Raw genomic sequence first — 23848 nt, 5'->3', positions numbered from 1 at the left:
CTTTTGTGAAAAGTATTAGACCAAAAAAAAAAAAAAAAGGAATTAAGACAGGTTTAATTTGTAGTTGTAGTTATGGTGTTTTTGCATCCTCAATCTCCTCTTTTATTTTATCATGTCACAGGTGTTTCTGTGTATGAAATATACTTAATTGCTCTAAATTGATGCAAAATTAAAGTTTTTGCTGCTGCAAGCTGCTCCAAATTTGCAATTTTACTGCTCCAGATTGCTCCAAATTCAGTTTTACTGCTCCAAGCTCACCATTTTCTTGCTCCCAAAATTGCTGCAAAAGCGAGTTTTGGTCGGCACATCCCTGTGTTTAGTTCATATTGCGGATTTAATTTCTCTGCATGTAACATGATGAAAGTCTCCTGATTTGTATGCTCATATTCTAATAATGACCCCGTCTTAAATCATATAAGCTTGAGCTTCTCTCTCTCTCTTTCCCTGCATGTATGCATTAAAAAAAATGGTCTTCAATGTTCTGCACCATTTTGTTACTTGGTGATGGCCCTGGGTCATGAATAAGAAGGCCAATTTGTTTTGGAGCTCTCCATGTAGAGTCACATGGCCATGAATGAAGAGAAAACTGAAAGTAGTGTGGCAGCAGTTTATGGGATAGAAATTTTGAAAGCAGGAAAAGGCAAATTGTGTTCAGTAAATTAAATTTCAGGTCTCTGATCATATTTGTTATAAAAATTAATTAGTTCAGAAATTAATAGATCTAGTATTAACTCAGTAAAACTATTGAATCCTTTTATTTATTTTGTAAGAGAAAATGACACAATTTTTAGATCATGTTATTTGTTGTAAAATCACCTACTTCAATCATAAGTATGAAAATTTTAACCTATCCCGTGAACTAATGGAAGTTCATAGATATGGTTGTTTCAAAATATGCCTTTGAGTTTGATGTTTTTGAACAATGCAGTGCTCATGATTACGGTTACAGTGACCAAGTTTCAAAATTTCTGAATGGCAACACTCATTTTTTTCCGTTTGCAAATTGGAAAATCAAATGGTGTTGGAATGATTGGCGTGTGATAAATATTGCCAGCTTAAAGCATTTACAAAGGTGAGACTGTTTAGGCCTAGTGCTAATTCAAAAGAAGGGGATTTTCTAATCACTTTGTGCAACTTGTAGATCTGAAGAATCTTGTAGAAGCATCAATCACAAAACACTACATGCAAGGCATTGCTTGTAGAAAATCCCATTAAAATGCATTGTGGAAAAAACGTTTTTTTCAGTCTGAATGCTGGAATTTGCCAGCAAGCAATTTTTGTCACACACCAATTATTCTAATGCCTTTTGTGGATCTGCAATACGTTGATCAATTAGCACATAGAAAAAGTCAGTGTTGCAATTTGAATATTTAGAAATTTATTCATTGCAAACACAACCATGTGTAGTTTGAAATAATTAATCTCGACTGATACCTTCAAATAACCATATCTAAAATTTATGTTGAATAGGTTCAGTGGATAAACTACTAGGGTTTTGTATATTGGGAAAGTTACTTTGGACCACCCTGCATTTCTATTAAATGATGCACATGATTCCACTCTATGATGATTAATAGATTCTAAAAAGTTAGCCTTTTTAATATACAAGTGAAGTATGTATGTTTTAAACTGAGTGAATATTGTTCTGAGTTTTTTTTATTTATGAAAAATGAACAGCATTATGAATTGCCATATTTTATTAGATCAATCTGGGAAAATTCGTATTTGGGACACAACTCAAAAGGAACACATTTTGAAGAATGAGTTTCAACCGTTCGTCGGTAATGTGAAAGATTTAGCATGGTCACCTGACAGCTCCCGAATCGTTGCTGTTGGAGAAGGCAGAGAAAGGCATGTATTAAAATAATTTTTTGATTAATAATTGTGATTGCAACTGTTTGCTTCATAGAAATATATAAGGGTGAGTCAAATAAAAGTGAGCTAACCACCCCTTCTTCCTGCGCAAGAATCATTAGGTCCAGGGCTGCGGCCTCGGAGGGAAAATGGCCGACTTTGACTCCTGGATTTTGAAAAGTTCTACTCCAGTTTTTTTTCTTCAATTTTTTTTCAATAGATGCAGTTTTTAAAGTGAAATCACAAAAAACCCATTAAAAATGAGAAGGATTAAATGCTCTCCTTTTAGTGTTTTTCAATTTAATGTTGATCAAATTGTGTTAATTCAATTTTTGAAAGTTGTAACTTTAGAGAAAAAAGCTTTCTTTCAAAGCTCCCGGGTGACACCCATCTGGGGGGGGGGGGGTGACACTCTAAGTTAATTTAAAGGTTTCTAAAAATATAAATCCTTTAATTCTAAAGTATTTCCGCAATAAATTTTAAATTATATTTCCTCTGTGAAATTTCAATGAAAATAGGGTATTATGTTGCTGGGAGAGGATAGGTTACATATGCCTCTGGAGCAAATTTTACACAAAATGCAGTGGTATACAGCTTCATATGAATAGCTTTCAAACTATACCCATTATTTCTTCTTCTCTCAATTTTGAACTTCAACTGCTTTAGAAGAAACCTTAATAAAATATTTTAAGATTAAATTCTATCAAGCATTGTAATCAAGAAATCATATACTGATTTCATTTCCTACCATTTAATGAGAAAAAACTTTATAGAATAGCCTTTAAATTAAAAAAAAAGTGTTACATTTTGTTGGATATTTTGTATTAGCGCTTTCGCGCTAAAACCGATTTTAATTCGCCGCCCTCTCAGAAGTTTTCAGTAGCTACGGGCCCTGACTGAACCCAAGGTTATATTTTTTTTACTATTTTTTAACTTATATCAAAGTAAAAAATATATCATTATTATTTGAAAGTGATTATTTCCCATTCAAAAACTACTTCTATTTACAAAATATTAGGGAACAAAACCTTTTGCAGACAATTGCTAGGTGTAAAAGACAATTATAAAAACAAGCAAACTAGAGGGTCGGCGGAGGTGACTTTTGCAGACAGAAAAAGTTTGATAAGTAAAGAAGTCAGCTAGTTGCCAAGGGTAGTTATTTTCTCATTAGTAGGTTTTTGTACATGAATCAAACCAATTTGTAGTCGGTCTTTTTAAAGAATGTAATGACAGTCGGTGAAAATTAAAGAAAAGATGCCCGAGATTGGAGTTGGCATGTTTTTCAACGACTCCGACTCCTTTACTCCAAATTCAGGCCGACTCCAACTTTTGAACTCCAACTCCTCAGCCCTGGTGAGGTCCATCATCTGTGATGCACACATGTAGCACAGAGACATGCTTCATTTACAAAAGTAACTCAAAAGTGTGAAGTTCAAGTTCTTGAAGGCTCTCATACACTCAGTTGAAGCCAATAGCATGGCATAATGTATGCTTCAAAAGAGGAACAGCATGATGTGATCAGGGTTTTAATAGCTGATGGTGTTTACCAACAAGAAATTAGTCACCATATGACTACTGTGTATGGTGAGCATTGCATCTTGTTATGCCACTGTGAAGAGTTGGAGCAAACAGTTCAGAGAAGAACAAAAAAGTTGCAAAGAAGATTCAAGACCGAGCCAAAGCCACTTTGCAATCACTCCTGACACAAGTGCACAGGTTGATTTGAACAGCTGGCAAAGTTCAAGTGAAAAATGCTGCAACATTCTCCATACAACTCAAATTTTTCGCCATGCAACTTTCACATTTTCGGGAAACTAAAACAATATCTCAAGGGTACCTGATTCAGATAGGAAGATACTTGAAGGAGTCAGTTACAGACTTTGAATCAGCAACCTAAGGAGTTTTATGGGATGGGAATCGCGCGGCTCGTTTCTCAAAGGGACAAATGTCTCAATGTTCATGGAGATGACTTTCAAATCAAGTACTCTATTTGTCATATATTCGCATTGGCTCACTTTTATTTGACTCACCCTTGTATTTTGAAACATAACCATAAACTGAAACATTAGGAAAATTAAATGCATATTTAAAGCAACAATCCACTTCATTTGCTACAGAACAATTACTGAAATGTGTATTTTTTTATTTGTACAACCCATATTCTAAATAATAGAATAACAGCTTTATAAACAAAACTTGTAAATTTGTCATGTAAAATGAACACATGTAAATTTATGAGTGACAAATGTTATAAAAGGAGTGGCAAAACAATTTTTTACAACTTTGCACACATTATTTGTACAGTTTAAGGGTCATTAATAGGTTTAAAAAGGATGTTGATTTTTGATATGGTGGAAATTTGAAAGTAAATTTTCTTTACACGATACAAGAGTAACAGTATGACAAAAAAATGAATGTACACAAGAGAATGTTAATGCGGTAGCAGCAAGTGTAGAGATAGGGCAAATTTATAGATTCCAGGTCGTTCTCGACTATTCAATCTTTCTCAAACAACCACATGGAGAATTTTAAGAAAAAATTAGGGTTTTCACCCTTACAAATATAATTGACTTTAAGAATTAAAAGCCAGCTGACCACTATCAACATTGTTTATTTGATGATTTTGCTTAAGAGCAAATCAATGCACATCATTTTTTTTTAAAAATCATTCATTGATGTTTAGTGATGAAGCTCATTTTTGGTTAAATGGTTATGTAAACAAACATCATTGTAGAATTTAGATTGATGAGAATCCACATAAAGCTCTTCAGCAACCATTATATCCAGATAAAGTTACTGTGTGGTGTGCAGTTCATGCTGGTAGAGTAATTGGTCCCTATTTTTTTTGAAGGGAATGATCAAAGAGTTAACTTTTGAGGGAGAACGTTACAAAACAATATTGAATGAATTTTTCTTCCCCCTGCTGTTGATAAAAATAATCTAGAGGACTAATGGTTTCAACAAGACAGTGCCTCCTGTTGTACAGCCACCATAACAATCAATTTGTTGAAAAAAAAAATGGTGAAGAATAGCATCTCAATTTCAACTTTAAATTTTCAACTACAACTGTTTTGAACTAAAATTTAAAATTTTCTGCTATTTAAATTGCTAAGTAAGAATATTTTCACTTTAGATTCGGTCATGTGTTTATGGCTGACACTGGAACCTCTGTAGGTGAGATTTCTGGACATAGCAACTTAATCAACTCTTGTGATTTTCGTCCAAAAAGACCATTTCGGATCATAACAGGAAGTGAAGACAACTCAGTCGGTATCTACGAAGGTCCTCCATTCAAATTCAAAACTACAATTAACGTAATTTGAAAGTATTTTATTTCTTTTCAAATACTAGCAACTTTCCTTGTTTTAACTGTTTAAAATTTCTGTGTTCATTTTAGGTTATCTTTTTTGTGTTAATTTACTTTTGATTAGGTATAAAGAATCTGGTTTTCATTTTGATACATTGGAATTTGATGGTCATTGCATTTATGGTAAAATATATGAGATAAGATTGACTTAAATCTTCAGAAACAAGATAAACTTAAATTTTACAGATTTTCAAGGATTTCAAATTAATTGTGGAAAATGTACTGTCAGACATCTTGACCCTTACCTCTACTCAAAAAAGTTTTCAGACATTGGTTATTATGAGTGAAATTTGAATTTCTGTACATAGAATTTTTCATAAGTTGCATGCAAAATGTTGATTTACATAAGATGCATCTTTACTTTTTAATTATTAGTAGATTATTCTATCATTTAATAACTTTTTTATTCCTCAGTTCCAGTTTCTGTTGGTGTTAATGTATGTTGCTTTAAAACCATAGTTATTTTTGACAATGATGACAGGAAATGCCATTGCTTTTTTTTTGTATAAATTAATTACAACAATAATTTATAAGTGTTTGTGTTATTAATTTAGAAAGTTCCAGATGCACTGTTCAGTTAAACTATTTAACTAGTTTGTGAGCCTAATAACTGAAGAACTTTTTAAAAGGCATAATTTTAATAAGATATTGAAAAAACTAGTTGGGTATCATAAAATTGCTTTTCAAAATTAATTTTATGTTTAACACAATTAAGCAATCATATGAAATCTTAAAATCTGTTTTAATATTAAATTAAAAAAAATAACAATAAAAAGTGAAAACAATTTTAATGCTTAATTATTTTGATTCAATTGGATGATTAGAAAAAAATAATGTGCAACTGTGGGTTTTAATTTATCCTTAAAAATTTGCTCATGAATGTCTCACTTGGTTGTGCCAGTCAGTTTCATTTAGATGCCACAACCAATGAATCCACACTGAGTGAAACAGGATTTCTGTAGGAGAACAAATAATTTGTTAATGCTCAGTTATGTTAAAATGATGTTGTATGTGAAACATTTAACTTTTATTTTTATGTTTCTAATTTATTTGTTTTATATAGGATCACACTCGTTTTGTCCAGTCTGTGCGTTTCTCACCTGATGGTGAATATTTTTGTTCTGGTGGATTTGATGGCAAAGTATGTTATTTTAAATGTGGTATTGATTAGTATCTCAATGTGTTAGTCATATTTGTAAATTTCTATTTCATTTTTCAGATGTTTTTGTACAAAGCTGATTACACAAAAGTTGGAGAATTTGGTTGTCCAGCTCACGGAGGTGGTATTTATGCTGTAAGTTGTTGCTTTTTAGGTGTCATACTGTTTAAATTGGTGGTGTCCATCCTTTTTTTACCCAAGGGCCATATCTGAAGCTTAAATGAATCTCCCAGGCCTGAACGCATAAAAAATTAAAATTATATTTCAATCTTTTTTTTATAGATAACATGGAAAAACGCAGAAAATAAGAGAAAATTAAGAACCAAGACATGACCATTGCCATCTTCATGATAATTTTTTTCATACAAAGTTTTCAACTCTTTTTTTTTAGAAAAATTTCTTACTATTTGACTTTTCAAATTTGCAACAAACATTCACTATACCGAATCAAGACTATTTTGTTTTGGAAGGTTCATATATTTTTTGCTTTGTGTTATAGAACACAAAACAGGCCATGTGGGTCAGCTACATGGGTGGCATCTGGTCGGCAGGCTGTAGGATGGCCACCACTGGTTTAATTTAAGAAAATTAAAAAAAACAAGCAAACAAACTGTGTAAGCTTATACAAACGAGGCAACATGCTAAGTCATGTAAAAATAATATAATATTTTCCCATCTTCATGTTTTATTCTGGCATCTGTTATCTGATTCTAAATTTTGCTTATTATGCTGATAGCTTGGAAAAAAGCACCTGAATTGTGTATCAGCTACTTCTTAAGTCTTCAAGCCTCAGTACTAAGATTTTTTAAATTAATTTCTTTCTTTTCTTTTTTATATGCATTAAGTATTCAACCCAAGCATTAGGATTCTGATTTTTTTTTCACTCTAAATTTTTACAGATAAAAAAAAAAAAATACAAAATTTTATCCATAATTACCATTCTTTTCATTTTTTTTTCATCCAAAAATGGGTTTGCCCCACTTTCAAATTAGTAGGTCATAAGTAGTGCATACTGGAAATTTGTATTTGTCCAGTGCCTTGGTGCACTAGAAGAAACTAATTGAAAGGGAAGAGAAATGTATGTAAACTAGTACTTTGTACCAATTTTTGAAGCCCAATTTTTTTTCTCTACCCCTGTGCTAATATCACAAAGAGTCAAACAATATCAGGTGAACTCTGATTTTTAATTTCAGTCAAGATCATATATTAGCAGTCGCTATCAAAATAGCCACTTTTTAATGAAGTTCATTAGCGATACACTTGGAAAAGGTTTACTATATACTGAACAAAAACATAACCATTGAACAAGAATATTTTTATCTGCATTATTCAAGTAATTTGTCATTCTTATATTTTTGAAAAATGAGTCTTAAGTGAATTTTTTTATTCTTATATTGTTTTTTGTATTCTCTTGTAATGAATATTACTGTTAAGTTGTTTGTGTATAGTTGTAGTTCTAGCACTTTCTTTCTCTTTTGCATGCATACCTACAATTCAATTATTTTCCCATTTATGAGGTTCATTGAAATACAGGTGTCATGGAGTCCTGACGGCACTAAACTGCTTTCTGCATCGGGTGATAAAACATGCAAAGTTTGGGATGCATCAACACTTGAGAAGCTAGTGTAATTATATCCAGTTTTATATTTTTTATTCATATTGAAATGTAGCTTTCAATGTTGTATTAATGCATTTGTTCTATTTTTTAGAGAGTTCTCAATGGGGCCAGATGTAATGGATCAGCAAGTCTCTTGTCTATGGCAAGGACCACATTTACTTTCAGTTTCTTTATCTGGCTTCATTAATTATCTCGATATGGAAAATCCCTCAAAACCGAAAAGAATCATTAAGGTTAGTTTGTGCATGTAAACATAGCTTCATATTTTAAAAAATACCTTTGCAGTTCTCATAAAAGTTTCATATATTTTCAGGGTCATAACAAATCCATCACAGCATTAACAATTAGTCCTGATAAAAGTACCATTTTCACAGCTAGCCATGATGCTGCAGTGAATATCCTTTTATTTATGTCCTACAGTTACAGTATATATATATATATATATATATATATATATATATATATATATATATATATATATATATATATATATATATATATAAACAAATTTTAAAAACCATATTTTATTGTCTAGAATTATTTTTTTGATTAGTTGTGTAATAAATTATTATTCTTCTTCAAAATTCAAATGGTTTATTTTGTGTATGTACATACATGAAAATTATTATTGCTCATTATGTGAGTGTATGTATGTATATTTATATGTATGCAACAAAACTTCATAGGAGTGACAATTTTCTGTCAACGTTGGACACTAGAGCTATTTTTTTAATGCAATAACTGTGGAAAAAAGGAAACTAATTTACTTGTAATATCTTATTAAAAAATGGAAAAACTAAGCTTTTTTTCTTTGATTTTGCGGGAAACAAATTGTTTAATCAGTAATTTGTGTTTTTGTCACATTTTTGCTACTTTTTAAAAGTATCTTTTCTGTAGATACATGACTGTAATGATGCTAAATAAATTTTTTACTCATTATGAAAGTTGTAAAAATCCCAGCCCTTGTTCTAACCGGAAAAAATCCTTCTAAAATGGTAACTAAAGGAAGATGTTATCTCTCAAAATTTAAATTCTATTTTAAACCCTGAACTTACTTTAACAAATTTAGTTTTAATAATCATAAATTTTACTATTAACTTTAACATTGAATACTGCACTGGGATGCTGCAAGTGGCAATCATGATCGTATAAAGGGCATTGGACATAGTAATCAAGTCCAAAATATGTTTGCACAAACAGACTTGATACATACAATCAGCCTTGATGACACTTTTAAATCCATCGATGCTGTAGAGCTTCAGTATCAGTAAGTAATTTCATATGTTTTCATTTGTCTTGTTTCTTCATGTTTTAAGAGTTTTCAGTGTTTCAATCCTTAATTTATTTGCTGTCAATGAAAACTGTTTGTTAGGTAAGTAATATGTGAGTAACACGTAAATTAATTTTGGATAGGAGCATTTTTCCTTATCACTAAATAATTATTTGAAGTAATTTTTAATTCATGAAATTCATATTTGATACATTATAAAATGTGTATCAGACAGTTAACTTGAATATTCATTTTTACATTTTAATCTTGAATTAGTCTTTTTTTTAGTTCTTTTAAATTGTTCAATTGTTTCTATAAAGCTTTTGATTCTAGAGACTGCAAAATGCTGAATACGTAAAATTAATATTGCTACCTTGCTTTTATGTAACGGTTTCGACTTATTTTCAGGTATTCAAGTGCTAATGAATGTTATACAATCTAGATAGTATTTTTAGTTTTTTAGAAAATTTATTCTAATGAAATGGAAAATTTGTTAACAATTTTATTCTCAAGTTTAATTTATATTTTCAGACCTGGCACAATCAAGTTTGACTCACAGCCAAGAGGCTTAGCTCCAACAAATGGGAAGATTGTTTTAGTTGCAGGATTTAATGAAGTATGTTTTTTTTAAAATGTGTTACATGTCTGTAAGGTCATTTCTGTGAATGTCTGTACGGTCAAAAACTGCTGATAAATATAAAAAATGATAATGCATTAGAATATATTTTTAGGTTAATTGGGCTTACATAATTTGGTTTGTTATTGCCAACTATTTAAATGTAAGTTGATAACTAATTTTACTATAGTTGCTTTTACAGATATACTTCATACTTATTTTATGTATACATTATTCAAATTCAGATTTTAAATGCCACATCAGGATAGAAGTTGTTTTCACATTGTTTTAAACAGGTAATTGTTTGAAACAACGTGAAAACAACTATTCAAAAAAGAACATTTCGAAGAATTTTGCACCACTAAGCATTAATTTTGCAAGGCTGTAATGTTTATAACAAAGAGCACCATCTTGGAGATGACCTGTGAATTTACAAGTGCCAGTTGTCTTACAATATGCATTTTCTTAATAGGATTCTGCTGGACCTAAAAAATCAAATTTTTAGCTAGTCGCCAGTGGCTGGTGAGGCACTGTAATTTAGTAAACACTTTTTATTCATAGCCTCAGTATCTATGACTTTTTTAAAATTGAAGACATTGCCATGTGAAACCTAACAGCATATGAATATTAAAAAAGAAAAAAAGTGGAATAATAGTGCTCAATCATCAATTTTTGTGAAAAAAAAATTAAGTTTGAATATGATTTTCTTATCCATTAGAAATATAGAATATCACATTTACCGTACACACATACCGTAGAAACTCATTAATAGGGTAGGCAACCATTCACAGCACAACTACATATTCACACAAAGAAAGGACAAGAACAGGAGAAAGTACAGTAAAATCCCTAATTGACACTAACGGGACAATTTTTCTGTCTGCAATAGAGAGGGCCAGGGGGTCCACAGGACAGAGGTTTAATAATGTTAATTGCATTGGAACTGGGGAATTAAAAATTGTCCGCTTAAGAGGGTTGTCCATTAGGAGGGATTTTACTGTACATTCATGACCAGGCGAGCATTGGAACCTGTGACCTCCCCATCACAGTCAGACTTCTGTGACCACTAGACAAGGTGGCTGGCTATTATTGAGATGTTGATGGAAAACAAGTTTGTTATGAACAAATGTTTGTTGAAATAACATGATTGATAAATTTCAAATACTGTTAAACCGTGAACCAGCAGTAAAATCTTCTAGTAGTAAAGTAGAGGCATACACTAGTGTGCAACTACATAGTGCATGGAATACAAAATGTGATCCATGTACAATACTTAAATTTTTACCTGAAGCTTTTGCATCACAAAGTTTCCTAAAATAAATGCTTTAATTTTACAAAAAGAAAAAAAAAATATTGAATACTAGAACGTATTTCTTAATTTACGCCTCACACTCTCAAGTTTAGATAACTCAGAAAATGCAAAAAAAAAAAAAAAAACCCACTATTGAAGAATACTGAAACGTATTTCTTAATTTACGCCTCACACTCTCAAGTTTGAATAACTCAGAAAATGCTTTGTGTTTTAAATTGTACATACATAAATCGTTTCTATAAAACTATTTTTACACACATTTCCTACCTTGATCATGACAGCATAGGATTGTCAATGTTACGCAAAAATTTATTCTTGTGCCTCATCCCCTGAATCAAAGATTAATATTCATTGCAAATCATTAACATTGTCCTTTTTCCCTCTATATGTATTAATGTTATAACCGAGTAAAATCATATCTTTTAGATACGCCAGCTCAATGCTCTGAACTGCCCCCTTCCCAAAACCCACGTGATAATTTCTTTACACTTTAAAAATGAACGTAAAAGCAATCCGGACATGATTTAGATTGATTTTCTTTTTGTAATTATTATTGCTCATAAAAATACATTATAATAATGACGTAAACATTGTTTTATATTCAGAACAAAATAGGGTGAGAATAGCTTGAAGGAATTTTACAGTTTATAATGGAAGTTACAATTGCAAGTGCTAAATATTAATGGTATTCAGGATATTTTCATTAGCTTTCATATTTATTAAGTGTTGCATTTTTAAGCTCAAAATTTGTTTTTTTTTTGGGGGGGGGGGGATCATGATATTTTTATTAGTTGTTCTTTGTTATATTTTAAAATTATCTTTTGCTTCAATCTTTATTTTCATATAATAGTCTTAAAGATCTAATTAAAAACTGCTTAATCATTGAAGGCTTCAAAAAAAAAAAAAAAAAAAAATTGTTGCCATGGAAGAAGAGCTAGCTTCTTCTTAAACTCATGTATCACAGTTAGTGTTTACTTCTTTCTTATTGTTTCTTTCTTTTTTGTAGATAAACATTGTTGAAGATGGGAAAAAAATTAGCAGTTTTCCAATTGATTTTGAAGGTCAATGCATATCAGTTCATCCAACACAGTCTGATGTTGCAGTTGGTGGAGGAAAAGCAAGTGTTCACTTATTTTTATTTTCATTCATGTTCAGATAATAAAATTTGGTGCAACCAAACTTGTATCTGATGAATTTTAGTTTGTTTAATTTATTTATTCTATAATTGATATTGCTTAGTAAGATTCTTTAAACCTTATAATTAATTTCAGTGATAAACTGAAACTTAAATGAAGTGAAATTGGAGTAGAGAAAAATGCTTGTTAAATTTGTTCTCTTAATTTTAATTAAAGTAGTAAAAAAAGTACTTAAGGAACAACGGAACTGATGTGATATACCCCACCCTTGGCGACTTTTTCCTGTTGGCGCCAAGAAAGCGTCGCTAAGAAAACGATGTATGACAACATATGTCATACATCGTTCTTAGCGATGCTTTTTTAGCGCCAACAGGAAAAAATCAGATAAAAAAACATGATCAAAGCACTTCAGAACACAATATATATAAAAACAACATAAAAGCACAACAAAAAACATCACGAATATATGCTTCAAAAATGCACAGGGCCGGGTTTTTTTGTAAACATATTAAAATACAATGAAATAAATTATTGTATTAATTACAAGTCGAAATTAATGCATTAATTTTTTTTTCATCATTTCTCCGGGATACGAGCCCTCGGTCTCATAGTACTTTCGTAATGAGACCTCGGCTCGCCGGCCCTGCCTCGGTCTCATTACGAAAGTACTATGAGACCTCTGGCTCGCCAGGACCTCGCTCCGCTTGGTCCGTTATCCCTCCGACTGTTAATATACAATACAGTCGGAGTATGGTCACAGTTATGTATATTTTCATGGAGACACCCAAGGGTTGCTCCTTCCGTTCAGTGTACAATAATGACACAGTTTTAAGTGTGAAATATGCACCATTATTGTGCAGATTTATTAATAAAATTCAGCATTTTTAAGAGTAGGACTGAGCAACAAATACATTAAGAAGACAATCATTAAAAGAACATAAAACAACAATAAACATCGCGATATATGTAACAAAGATATCAAAAACTAACTATCTAAGAACACAATACTTAAAAGTAAGTGCACTTACCTCTTAAAATTATTTTCCATCCACCCCCGCATCAAGCCGTGCACATATGTCCCGCTCTTACGGAAATTATCCTCTTTTTTATTATTATTACGTTAAAATTATTAAACTGTGTTAGTTTTGACAAAAAAAAATCCTTATTTTTGCTTAATTTGATATTCTGCCCAATTAACGTCACGTACTGTTTCTAAAAATTTTATAAACATGTCCTCATTTTTATACTCACAATTCTTTTTAAACAAATAATACGCTAAATAACATTGAAAATCCTCCCCCTCTGTTATATGCTGGTAGACTACTTTTTACGTGCCTCCATGTGGATTCAATCGTGTTTGTGTGGCAGCCAGTAACAGGATCAACAAAATGCAATTTGTGATTCACTGTTAAATGATTGTATCCCTCTTCCCCTAATGTATCATAAGCCCTCCAACAATCTGAGTAAACTGTAGTACCTGGTAATATCCACTGTTTTATGGCTTGAAATGAAGTTTCCCTCCCCCTTTCCGCAACAGCAACCAAAAAAATTCTGCCCGAACCCCGTTCAACCTCCCCAAAAACCCATTGTCCCTCAACTGCGTGACCCCGATTATATTTCCGCTTTCCAAATTTTGATTCATCTACTTCAATAATTTTCCCATCCCCCCTATTTTTTCGGATTTTAATTCTACATAATTTAAAATTTCTTCGTTTATATAATTTCTCCAATCTGCTAAAGTATGAGATGAAAAAAATATTCCTTTTCAATATCTGCACTCTTTGTTCCTATTATTATTTCATATGTCAACAAAAATATCTCTTCTAATTTTAATTTACTTAAACTGAACCATGAACCCCACCTAATTGTTGTTTCTTTACCACAAACTTTCCCCCCGATAACCTTTTTGCAAACAAACACAAACCCATCTGAACATCTTTTTGTTGCTTTAATTTTCATTACGGAATTACATCTAGAACATAACATTTCATTTTGAATTAACCCAATTTCCCTCAAAAATTCTAAAAAAACATCCTTATTTTCAATTAATTTGTAAATAAAAATCTGTTTAGCACTCCGGTACGTCCAAAGGTTGGACGACCTGACGAAAAATTAAAAGATGACTCATTCATAAATTTCAGTTGATATTTTTCAATAACACTGCAAACAGAACTCATTTTAAATTATAAAGCACAACTAAATTAACAGAAAAAAGTAACAATAAGAATACTCTAAAATAAAGTTTAAATTGAAACTTTATTTTAGAGTATTCAACTTAAAAATACTTCAAATTAAAATCCCCCTAAGAGCGGAACATATGTGCACCTACCTCCACGGACACACGTGCGAAAAGAATTAGTTCACATCTGTACTTCCCAGGTATATTCTGCAGGGTTACTAGGGCTACCGGAAAAAGTTTTATCGCCAACGTTGGCGATTTTCGAAATGACTAAAAATTCTATCCTCGCCAAGGGGGGGGGGGGGTATATCACATCTGTACCGGAACAACTTAAGCAAACTCTTTCTTGTTGATCTTCATTGGTATTTAAAAAGTTACCTGAAATTGACTGTTTTGATTTCAAATAAAGTTTTATTTCATTTAATTTGTGCTCTACATATTTAATGCAGTTAACTACTTCTTCATGTGTATTTTCTGTTGCAGTAGAAAAATTGTTTACTGTGTTTAAAATTCTGTTCAATGTTTTGTAATGTCTGTCTTTTAAGTTCTGTTCCAAATTCAGAGTCAGTTACGGCATAAGCACTTAAGAATTATTTGAGATCCTGTATGTTTTTTACTGTTTGTTATTTTTGTAATTATTTTGTGCTTTCATGATTATTTTCCTAATTGAATCCAGTAAAGTAAAATATAAAAAAACATAAATGAAACTTCCTAAAACAGTGCATCGGAATGCATTTTCTGCCTATTCAAAGGCTCTAATAACCTCATTAATTGCCATGGAACAGCAATATGGTGGATTTTGCTGCCACCGTCCCCCAGTGCTTTATCCAAGGGCAGATACAAGGGGAGGGAAGGATCATGGGAGTCATGACCCCCCTAAACCGTTGACTCAATCATACATCCATCTGTAACTCTGTGCAAACAATTTATGAAAAAAAGTAAACAATTGCAGTAATCTTTTTAATTCATTGAAAAAAAAATTAAGGGAGCATTTGAAATGCTACTTCTTTTCATTGCTTGATAAAAGTAAATAGTAACACTTTTGCTCTATAAGAAGCATTATTCCTGTCTGGTTCTTTTTATTGATATCCAAACAGTTTTAGAAATATTTCGTACCCAAAACCCATCATTAGTTCGTAGGGGAGGAGGGGGCGGGGTCATTCCTCAGCATGCCCCCCTAAATGGTTGTCTGTATCTGTACTTAGCCATATCTTAGTTTTTTTGGGGTGATTCAAAGATGTTGCCGACCTTAAACATCTTGCTTAAATTTCGTATACAGTCGGGTCTCCGTATAACGAACACTCTATTTAGTAAAGTTCTCTAGAAGCACATTCAGTAAAACAGAAAGTTTCAATAAAAAAGCATGCAAATGTCTCTCTTTCGCGAATATCAAACAGCCTAATTTCTCTATTGCGAACTTTACGTTTTTGGTTTTTCTTCTGGTACTTTTGTCGAGGCTTACTTATCCTACAATTTCTTTATCTTGTTTTTAACATTCCTTTCTCTTTGTCACTTGTGGTGATGGAAGGGAAGAGATTTGAAAGGAGGAGTGTAGAATACCTATAGGGGTGAGTTTCTTGGAAAATGGTGTTGACACTGCACTGGAGTCTCTTAAAGTGACCAATTGGATGTTTTGCTCATTTTCACCTTGCTCTGCAATGTGGTGCGTTGTTCTCAAAATGTTGAAGAGAAAGTGTTTGACTATAAAGAAAAAACATTTACTTGTCAATGTTGGAAACGACATTAAGAGGAAAGATGTGGCCAGGAAAGATGTTCTAAAGGAAAATAAGTACAATTGTTGGTGTATGATGACGTTGATCAGGCCGTTTTAAAATGAATTTATTCTGTGCATTATCGGAAATTACCTTTGTTAAAAATTAAGCATAGAAATTTACTATGTTCTCTTTCGCAAAGTTATTAATATTTAATTTCAAAAAATGAGTGCGTATGTAAAATTTAAGATAGGTTTAACTTTCAGGTTTTCTTTATATGCAATTTATTGCTTTAATGGGTGCACGACCATACCTTCCGTCTTGACGGAAATTTCGGAGACAGAGGACGAGACGGAACAGTGTAAAATGTTAAAAATATTATTCAACCTAAAAGATTCTTATTTTAATTTTGTTAAAAGTTTATTCTTAAAAACTTTTGCAGTAATCACTATAATATTGTCATTTCAAATTAAATTCTTTTAGATGATTTTGAATATTCTCTCTTTTTTTTGTGAATTGACTAAGATTGTTTTGTTATTTACTATAGCTGCAGCTGGAAATTAAAATTAGTTTTTCAAATGCAAGAGAAATATTGTTTAAGTTTGTAAAATAACCTTTTTCTTCCTTTTTTTTTTTTGAAGGACAATAAAGTGCACATATTCTTGCTGAATGGCTGTAACTTTAGTCCTAAAACTGAACTAGAACACAGAGGTCCAATTACTGATGTTTCTTATTCACCAAATGGAATGTATTTAGCGGCATCCGATGCAAACCGAAAAGTTGTACTATATAATGCATTAACATATGAAGTAAGTATAAGTGTTTGATAAATGAGTTTTTATAAAATTTTTTATTATTAAAGTGTAGTTTTTTTTTGTATTGTAGTTCATTTGTGCATTGTGAATTTATGTTCTAGTTAATCAACAAATTATACTTTTTCATTAACATATAAATGCATTAAATTATGAAATTTCAAAATTTATAACTAAATATAAGTCCTTGTTTAGAAATTTTCTCCCTTGTGTCTTAAAATTTCCTTTTGTTTGTTATTTTTAAATTCTTACCGTACTTATGTTTTATGTATTTTGATCATACTTATCATAAGAAATTTCCTGTTTATGATTGAACTGATTTTTAATGTTGCATTGAAAGTACTTATACATTTTCGCATTGCAACTAATTAAGAGTTTTATAATTTGCGAATTTAGAGCTTTGAAATAATTGGTGTCAATTTTATTTTTATATCAACTTTATCTCTTTTAAAAGTTTTCAAAACTTTATTCCTTGCATTTTCAAACACAAATTTTATTTGTGAATAACTCATAACTGATATTATTAAGTGAGAGCTCTCAAAAGTATGCTTTCATTTTTCTCTAGTAGTTTTTTCTTTTCAACCCTTTGAAAAACATCCTGCCTCTTTTATAGACCTGTCGCTAATTGGCAGGTAATGAATGCATGTGCTCAGAAGAAATTTAAGGCCTTTCAGATATGAAATATAAAGAAGGTTGTTATCATTATATCTACAAGTGCACTTTAGATAGCACTAGTTTTTAATGTGCCGTACTTCATCCTGTGTGTTTGTATTCAGTTGTTTAGTTTAGATTTTTGGAAGAAACTTTGAAACTTTCATTTTTGAGTACGTAAATCAAATGAAAAAAACAAGTACACTATGTAGTCTTTATGGAAATTGTAGTTAATTTGTTATAGGTACAGAACTAAATAATGATAATGAAAAAAAAAACAACTGCTAAATTACAAAGCTCAAAATTTCTGCTAGAACAAAATTTTCTTTATCCAACATCCAACAAATCTTATTTTAATTTATTAATTTTTTGATTTGCTCACATATTTGAAGACAATCTAGGCAACTATCTATAAAATGTATTTTCAGTCCAGAACTTTAAGGGCTTCCAAAGTGCCCCTACATAAACTAATGTTACTCTGAGAGGACAAACAATAAAGCAAGGAGGTATCCAACAAGATTTCACAAAACGGTTACATTCACTGTGGTTCATTTACATAAAATGAAAAAGTTTAAAGCTTCCTCTTGTGTTCAGGCAAAACTAAGATCAGCACTTTGATCAGATGTTTGAATATTGAGGATATTTTCTACAATATTAAAGAGTATCTGATATAGATTTATCGGATTTATCTCAGTAGTATTGCCCTTTGAACCAAACATGAATGTCATCTATTTGCCACAACATGGACCAGATGCACATTCAACATTGAAACATAAGAAAACTTCACAGAACCACTTATGAAGCCATACGTATGTACCTGGATAATTTTTCACTGTTGAAAATATAGTGTAAGAACATAAAATCTTTGCATGACTGATTTCATTGTATTTCAGATTTATTTGACTTTGAAGTCCAGTACCCTGTGTTATTGGCAAAAGGTCTCATGTGAGAGACTGCAGATTGTACAGGAGCACTTCGTCATCCATTTTACCTCAGTATTGCTGATTTAATAAGAATCAACCTATATCAGAGGTTCAGTTTTCATATATAGTAAGGTCACAGATGTTAGAAGGCTGCATAAGAAACTGGATGGGTACCTTGTGAACAGAGGCGGCGAGTGGGGCGTAAAAGTGTGGGGGTCAAATTCTTTTAAGGAAGTTGAAGACTATTTTAGGCTGTTTTGAATGACTGGGGGACAAGGAGGCGGGGAGGGAGGGCGCTTCTGACATTCTATCACGTAAATGTTTTGGAATTGTAGTTTTATAAAAGCCGGTTTTGCAGAGTTTTGTTAACATTTGGGGAAGAGAAAGGAGTTTTCAAGGTTGTCCACGTAATGTTTTTTTAAAAATTACTACTGCTACTAATAATAATAATAACTAAGAAGTTTGGACTGTCTTTAGTAACTTAAGGATAAGGAAGGCTTTTTCTGGAAAAAAAAATCTTAAACTGATGTCTTAAAGATGCAGATTAAAGCCATCTTTAGCAAACTTAGAGCAAGATGTTCAGGGTTCGCTCTCAGAAATTTTGCAAAGTTTACAAACATTTTTTAAAGGTCTTTTAAAATGTTATTTCATACTTCTCTTTTACTGACTTGACCCTTTAAACGCCACTCAATGTTCCAAGTGTAAAATATTAAATTGTTTCATGAAAATAGGGCTCTTGGGCATCCCAATGGAAGAAGACATTTTTGACATTTTTTTTGAATCTAATATTTTGGGAATGTTTCCATTTGGGAACATTGGCGTATTACGTTAAGTTTTCTATTAAGGCTTTTAGTCGATTATCCTTTACGCTCGCTATAGCTTCAGTTTTGTATTTTTGCAGAAATGCTTGATATACATGATACTATTTGTCACATTCATTTCAATTTAAAATATTTCAAAATATGTAAAAATAAAAAAATAAAAATAATGCATACTTATAAACAAATTCATTCAAAATTTGATACCAATTACATGAAATCCAAGAGTTGGAGTTAATCATTTTTTTCTGTGTCTAAATTTTTTCCAAAGCTGCGTAGTCAGAGTTGGGAGCTGGAGTCCCACTAAGTTTCGGGTACAGGAGTTGGAGTCGACTGCTCTAAAATTTAAGTAGTCGGAAGTTGGTCAACAAGAGCTATTTCTAACAAAATTTGTTTGAACTAAATTTGCCTTTTAGTTCGGGATCAAGATTGACTTTTATTTTCCCCATAAGTGCTAATGTTTAGGGATTTGAACTGTTCAAAATTGAACGAAAAATTGTTCAAATAAAAAAAAAAGAAACATTGGAATGATATGTCCCCTTGCCGAGATCTTTTGAACAAAAAAAAAAATGTTTGAATTGAACTATTCACCCAAAAGTTATTTGAGGGGTACAGACTGATAGACCGACAGACACATTTTCCACACCTCAATACCCGACAATCGCATTTTAATTTTTCAAATATAATTATTTTTGATTTTTTTTTTGTTTTTCGGGATATTTTAAATGTGCGTGAGCCTTACTTTATGCTTTTTGCTTCTTTGTCTGACTTTTGCTGGTAAGTACGCCAAAAAGAAAAAGATGATTGGGGGCTGGCTCTGGAAAGTCTCACATGGCCAGGGAAAGGAATTTATTGCTAACAGATTGATGCCTAAGCAGGGTACTTGAGAAAAACTGTAAACATCTTCATTTCTACATACAAAGCGATTTTTCGATATCACTCCCACCCTAAAACTGGAGATGAAGGGGAGGGAGGGGTCAGACCAGGGAACAGTGAAAGGTCAAAATGTTGCCCACCTGCTTTTAGATGCATAAATAGATTGTTTTCAATTCTTAGGCTTTCAATAATCAGATAAGAGAACTTACGCAGGGGCGTATATTGCCTACTTTTGTATAGGGGATTATGCCAATGTTCCCAATGGGGAATAACTAGGTTTGTTTGCTTATGGGATCTACATTTTTGTTGGAAATTATTATTGGTCAAGTTTGGTCATCAAAAGGATCCCTATTTATTGTTACTCTAAACTATCTAAACAATTAAGCATTTTTCAAAAGATGTATACATTTTTCAATCTGTCTCCGTGAAAATCGGTAAAAAGCACATTTTTACGAATTTTTGTAGGAAAAAGTAATTGTAAATTAGAACTGATTTTTCTTTCAAAAAATCAGGTCTATTTTTGGTAATAAATAGAAAAAAAATTAAATCCCCCAAATGAAACTTTTTTAACGATTTTTTAAGTTTGTTTTTCCCATTTGGGAACATTGGCTCTTAAAAAGTTAGGGATTAAGGAGGAACAAAAGGTTTTGGAGGTTCTCCTAGTATTTTTTTTGAACTGATGATATCCTAAGAACTCAGTTTTGAATTTCCTGTGGGGACTTCAGAAAAAAATTTCCAGATTTTTTTTCCAAGTTGGAGTTTTAAAAATGCAGTTTTACGCTAACAAGGGGGGTTCTTTTCCTGATTTTCCCCCCTGAAACTGTAGTCTTTATAATGCAAATTTACCTCATCTTTGAATTTAAAGGAAGGAGGAAGTGCGCTCGGAGATTTTCTCCCCGAAAAGTTTCAAAATTGAAGTTTAAAAACTGAAATTTTTGAACAATGTTTCGTGTGTCATTTCATCCAGAATAGTTTGAAATTAATATCTTAACCTTGAGGAATTCTTTGATTAAAAAATTTCGGGGGCAGTCGACCCCCTTGCCCCCCCGAATCGCCCCCACTGCTTGTGCATTATTTTTCTTGTTACTTCTGTTTTTCTTCTAACCTCCTATTGGCATGTTCTTGCATGGATCTTTATTCCTCAAAGCAGGGAGGTTTTCTCACATTTTTAGGATTCAGTAGTCTTGTTCTAATGCCCATGTTACTTTTGGTATTCCGTGACATACATTTGCAATATTTTTCATACCTCCTCAAGGGCGAGGGCCCCTGTTCCAACCATTTTGTTTGCTCAACTATGTTGTGCCAAGTGGTATCATAGCTTTTGTATTCCATAATAAGGTGTTATGGCCCTTTAATTCCATGGATTACTCTGCTTAATACAATGTATGTTTTTATTTTACCTTCATATTTTGATATGCGCTTTTTCTTTGTTTCAGCCTGCTCACACACAAGATTGGTGCTTTCATACTGCACGGGTTAATTGTTTAGCATGGTCTCCTAATTCCCTATTTGTTGCTAGTGGTAGCCTGGACACTAATATTATTGTTTGGAGTGTTGAAAATCCAACCAAGCATATGATCATTAAAAGTAAGTTGGCCTTACTGTTAATCTTATACTTCAATTTTGAATTCTTGATTATAATAAGACATGCGAAGTCTTCATGAGTCCATTTTTGAACTTAAGAATGTCATTTTGTTTACTGATTTCTGTTTGCATGTTCTGTTATCTTATGTAGGATACTATGTAGGGTTCAAATTTATAATGTACTAACTTAGTTAGTCTGTCCAAAAAAATTAAAATTATATTTTTGTAGTTAGTACTTTTCAGCTTTTTTTGTGAAATTATGTAGGAGTTTAAATGTTGAGAATAATTTAAAAATTTGTGTAGTTCCTAAGTTCAAAAAAGTGAAATTATTTTTATGCATGTTGTTCTTAGATTTAATGATTTTCTTTTCTACTATGAAAATCAATCATTATAGTAAAAAATGTTTAACATGCTACTGCATTTCAATAACCTTTCAGGAATTCTTTGATAACTATTTTTTGAAGGCGTATATAAATGAAAATTAATCAATGAATAATATAAAATAAAGATGTATGTTTTGACTATTTTGATCACACGGTGAAATCTGTAAAAACAGTGGTAATTTTATCAAAACTTAAAAACTTTAAATGCTAATAATTTAATGACAATTTTTCTTCTATTCCTTTATGGGAGAATCGTACTTGTTATTTGTACTAGTTTATGTTGGAAATTCTACTAATTACATATATTTTTTCAGAAGCTCATCCTCAGAGCCAGATTACTAGAGTTGGTTGGCTTGAAAATAATGTGTTAGTGTCTACAGGCCAAGACAGCAATGTGAAAATTTGGGATATTGTATTTTAAAACATATTAGTGATTTTTCTCTGCTTTGGTATATTATTGTTCAATGCTTCTCAAATCAACATTGCTTTGGAATGGGGGAAACTCCTCACATCTTTATTTCTGATTTTGCATCAAGAGAAACCAAAGAGAAAAAAATATATCAGACTGAGTATTTTAGCTCCAGTTCTCTATGGGTGCAGCCTTCATGAGTTGGAATTAAGGCTATTAGAAGTTTGCAAAACGTTTTTTATTTTTCTTTTTGAAATGCTAATTTTCAAAATGCTCTTCCAAATGTATATATGTACTTTATTATATAATTTCTTGAATCATTGTTTGGATCTACTTGACCTGCATGAATTTTATATAAACTTTGATTGAAGTGTTGACTGCCTTTAGATATATAAATATTTTTCTATTAATTAAACATTTGACGCTCAATCTCATGAATTTTTACTTTTTTTAAAAAAGTAGCTATCTTATTTATTAGGCTGGCCTGATGTGCTTTTGTAGATTTTTCTTTAATGTGTTGTCTCATGCTGCTTTTTTATTTGTGAAACTGTTTAATTTATCATTTGAAATGAGTGAATTTTCATTTATAGTTTCTATAACTGCATTTTAATGCAAAAAAATCAAAGTTAAATCACAATCTTCATTAAATTTGTTTATCTTTTAAAAATTTGTAATGATGTTATTTTGCATTGTGTATCTAAATTGTATTCTTTAAAGTTATGTCATAAAAATATTGGTTTAAGAAGCATATAATTAATTGAGGGGAAGTTCTATATAAAGCTTGTATGTTTGAGTGTGCACCCTCATGCTTAAATGCAATTGTTTGTACATAAAATATATCTATGCATACCTGCCAAATGTTTTTGCACATTTATGCTTCTGCTCTTCTTAGAATGTATGGTTAATTTTCGAAGTGTTGTAGCAGAATTATTCATTTTAAAACCAAACCATATTTCATCATAGAAAAGAGCATTAATTTAGCAAAGTAAACTTAACCTTTCTCTCAACAAGCACTTAAGGAACAAAATACATTATTAATATATATATATATATATATATATATATATATATATATATATATATATATATATATATATATATATATATATTTATGCTTATGTATGATGCAAAATGTTCAGATATCATCCGTATTATTTTAAAAAAAACAA

At 31.3% G+C, this 23848-nt stretch overlaps 1 protein-coding gene across 1 annotated transcript in view; it reads left to right on the top strand.

Annotated features, from left to right (window-relative positions):
* LOC129231318 (actin-interacting protein 1-like) overlaps nt 1-23181 on the top strand; it is a 30615-nt gene extending 7434 nt beyond the window's left edge. The window contains exons 4-16 of the mRNA XM_054865608.1: nt 1704-1851; nt 4988-5168; nt 6285-6362; nt 6441-6515; nt 7914-8005; nt 8090-8231; nt 8312-8393; nt 9112-9265; nt 9800-9884; nt 12203-12313; nt 16865-17032; nt 21740-21890; nt 22585-23181. Of these exons, the coding sequence (XP_054721583.1) occupies nt 1704-1851; nt 4988-5168; nt 6285-6362; nt 6441-6515; nt 7914-8005; nt 8090-8231; nt 8312-8393; nt 9112-9265; nt 9800-9884; nt 12203-12313; nt 16865-17032; nt 21740-21890; nt 22585-22691 (1574 nt within the window). The 3' untranslated portion in view covers nt 22692-23181. The remainder of the gene's footprint in view (nt 1-1703; nt 1852-4987; nt 5169-6284; nt 6363-6440; nt 6516-7913; nt 8006-8089; nt 8232-8311; nt 8394-9111; nt 9266-9799; nt 9885-12202; nt 12314-16864; nt 17033-21739; nt 21891-22584) is intronic.
* The last annotated feature ends 667 nt before the right edge of the window (nt 23182-23848 follow it).

This window comes from Uloborus diversus, chromosome 10 (assembly GCF_026930045.1).
Source record: "Uloborus diversus isolate 005 chromosome 10, Udiv.v.3.1, whole genome shotgun sequence".
Taxonomy (NCBI): domain Eukaryota; kingdom Metazoa; phylum Arthropoda; class Arachnida; order Araneae; family Uloboridae; genus Uloborus; species Uloborus diversus.
Note: the sequence above shows the minus strand (reverse complement) of the source record. Positions and strands in the feature narration are given on the sequence as shown.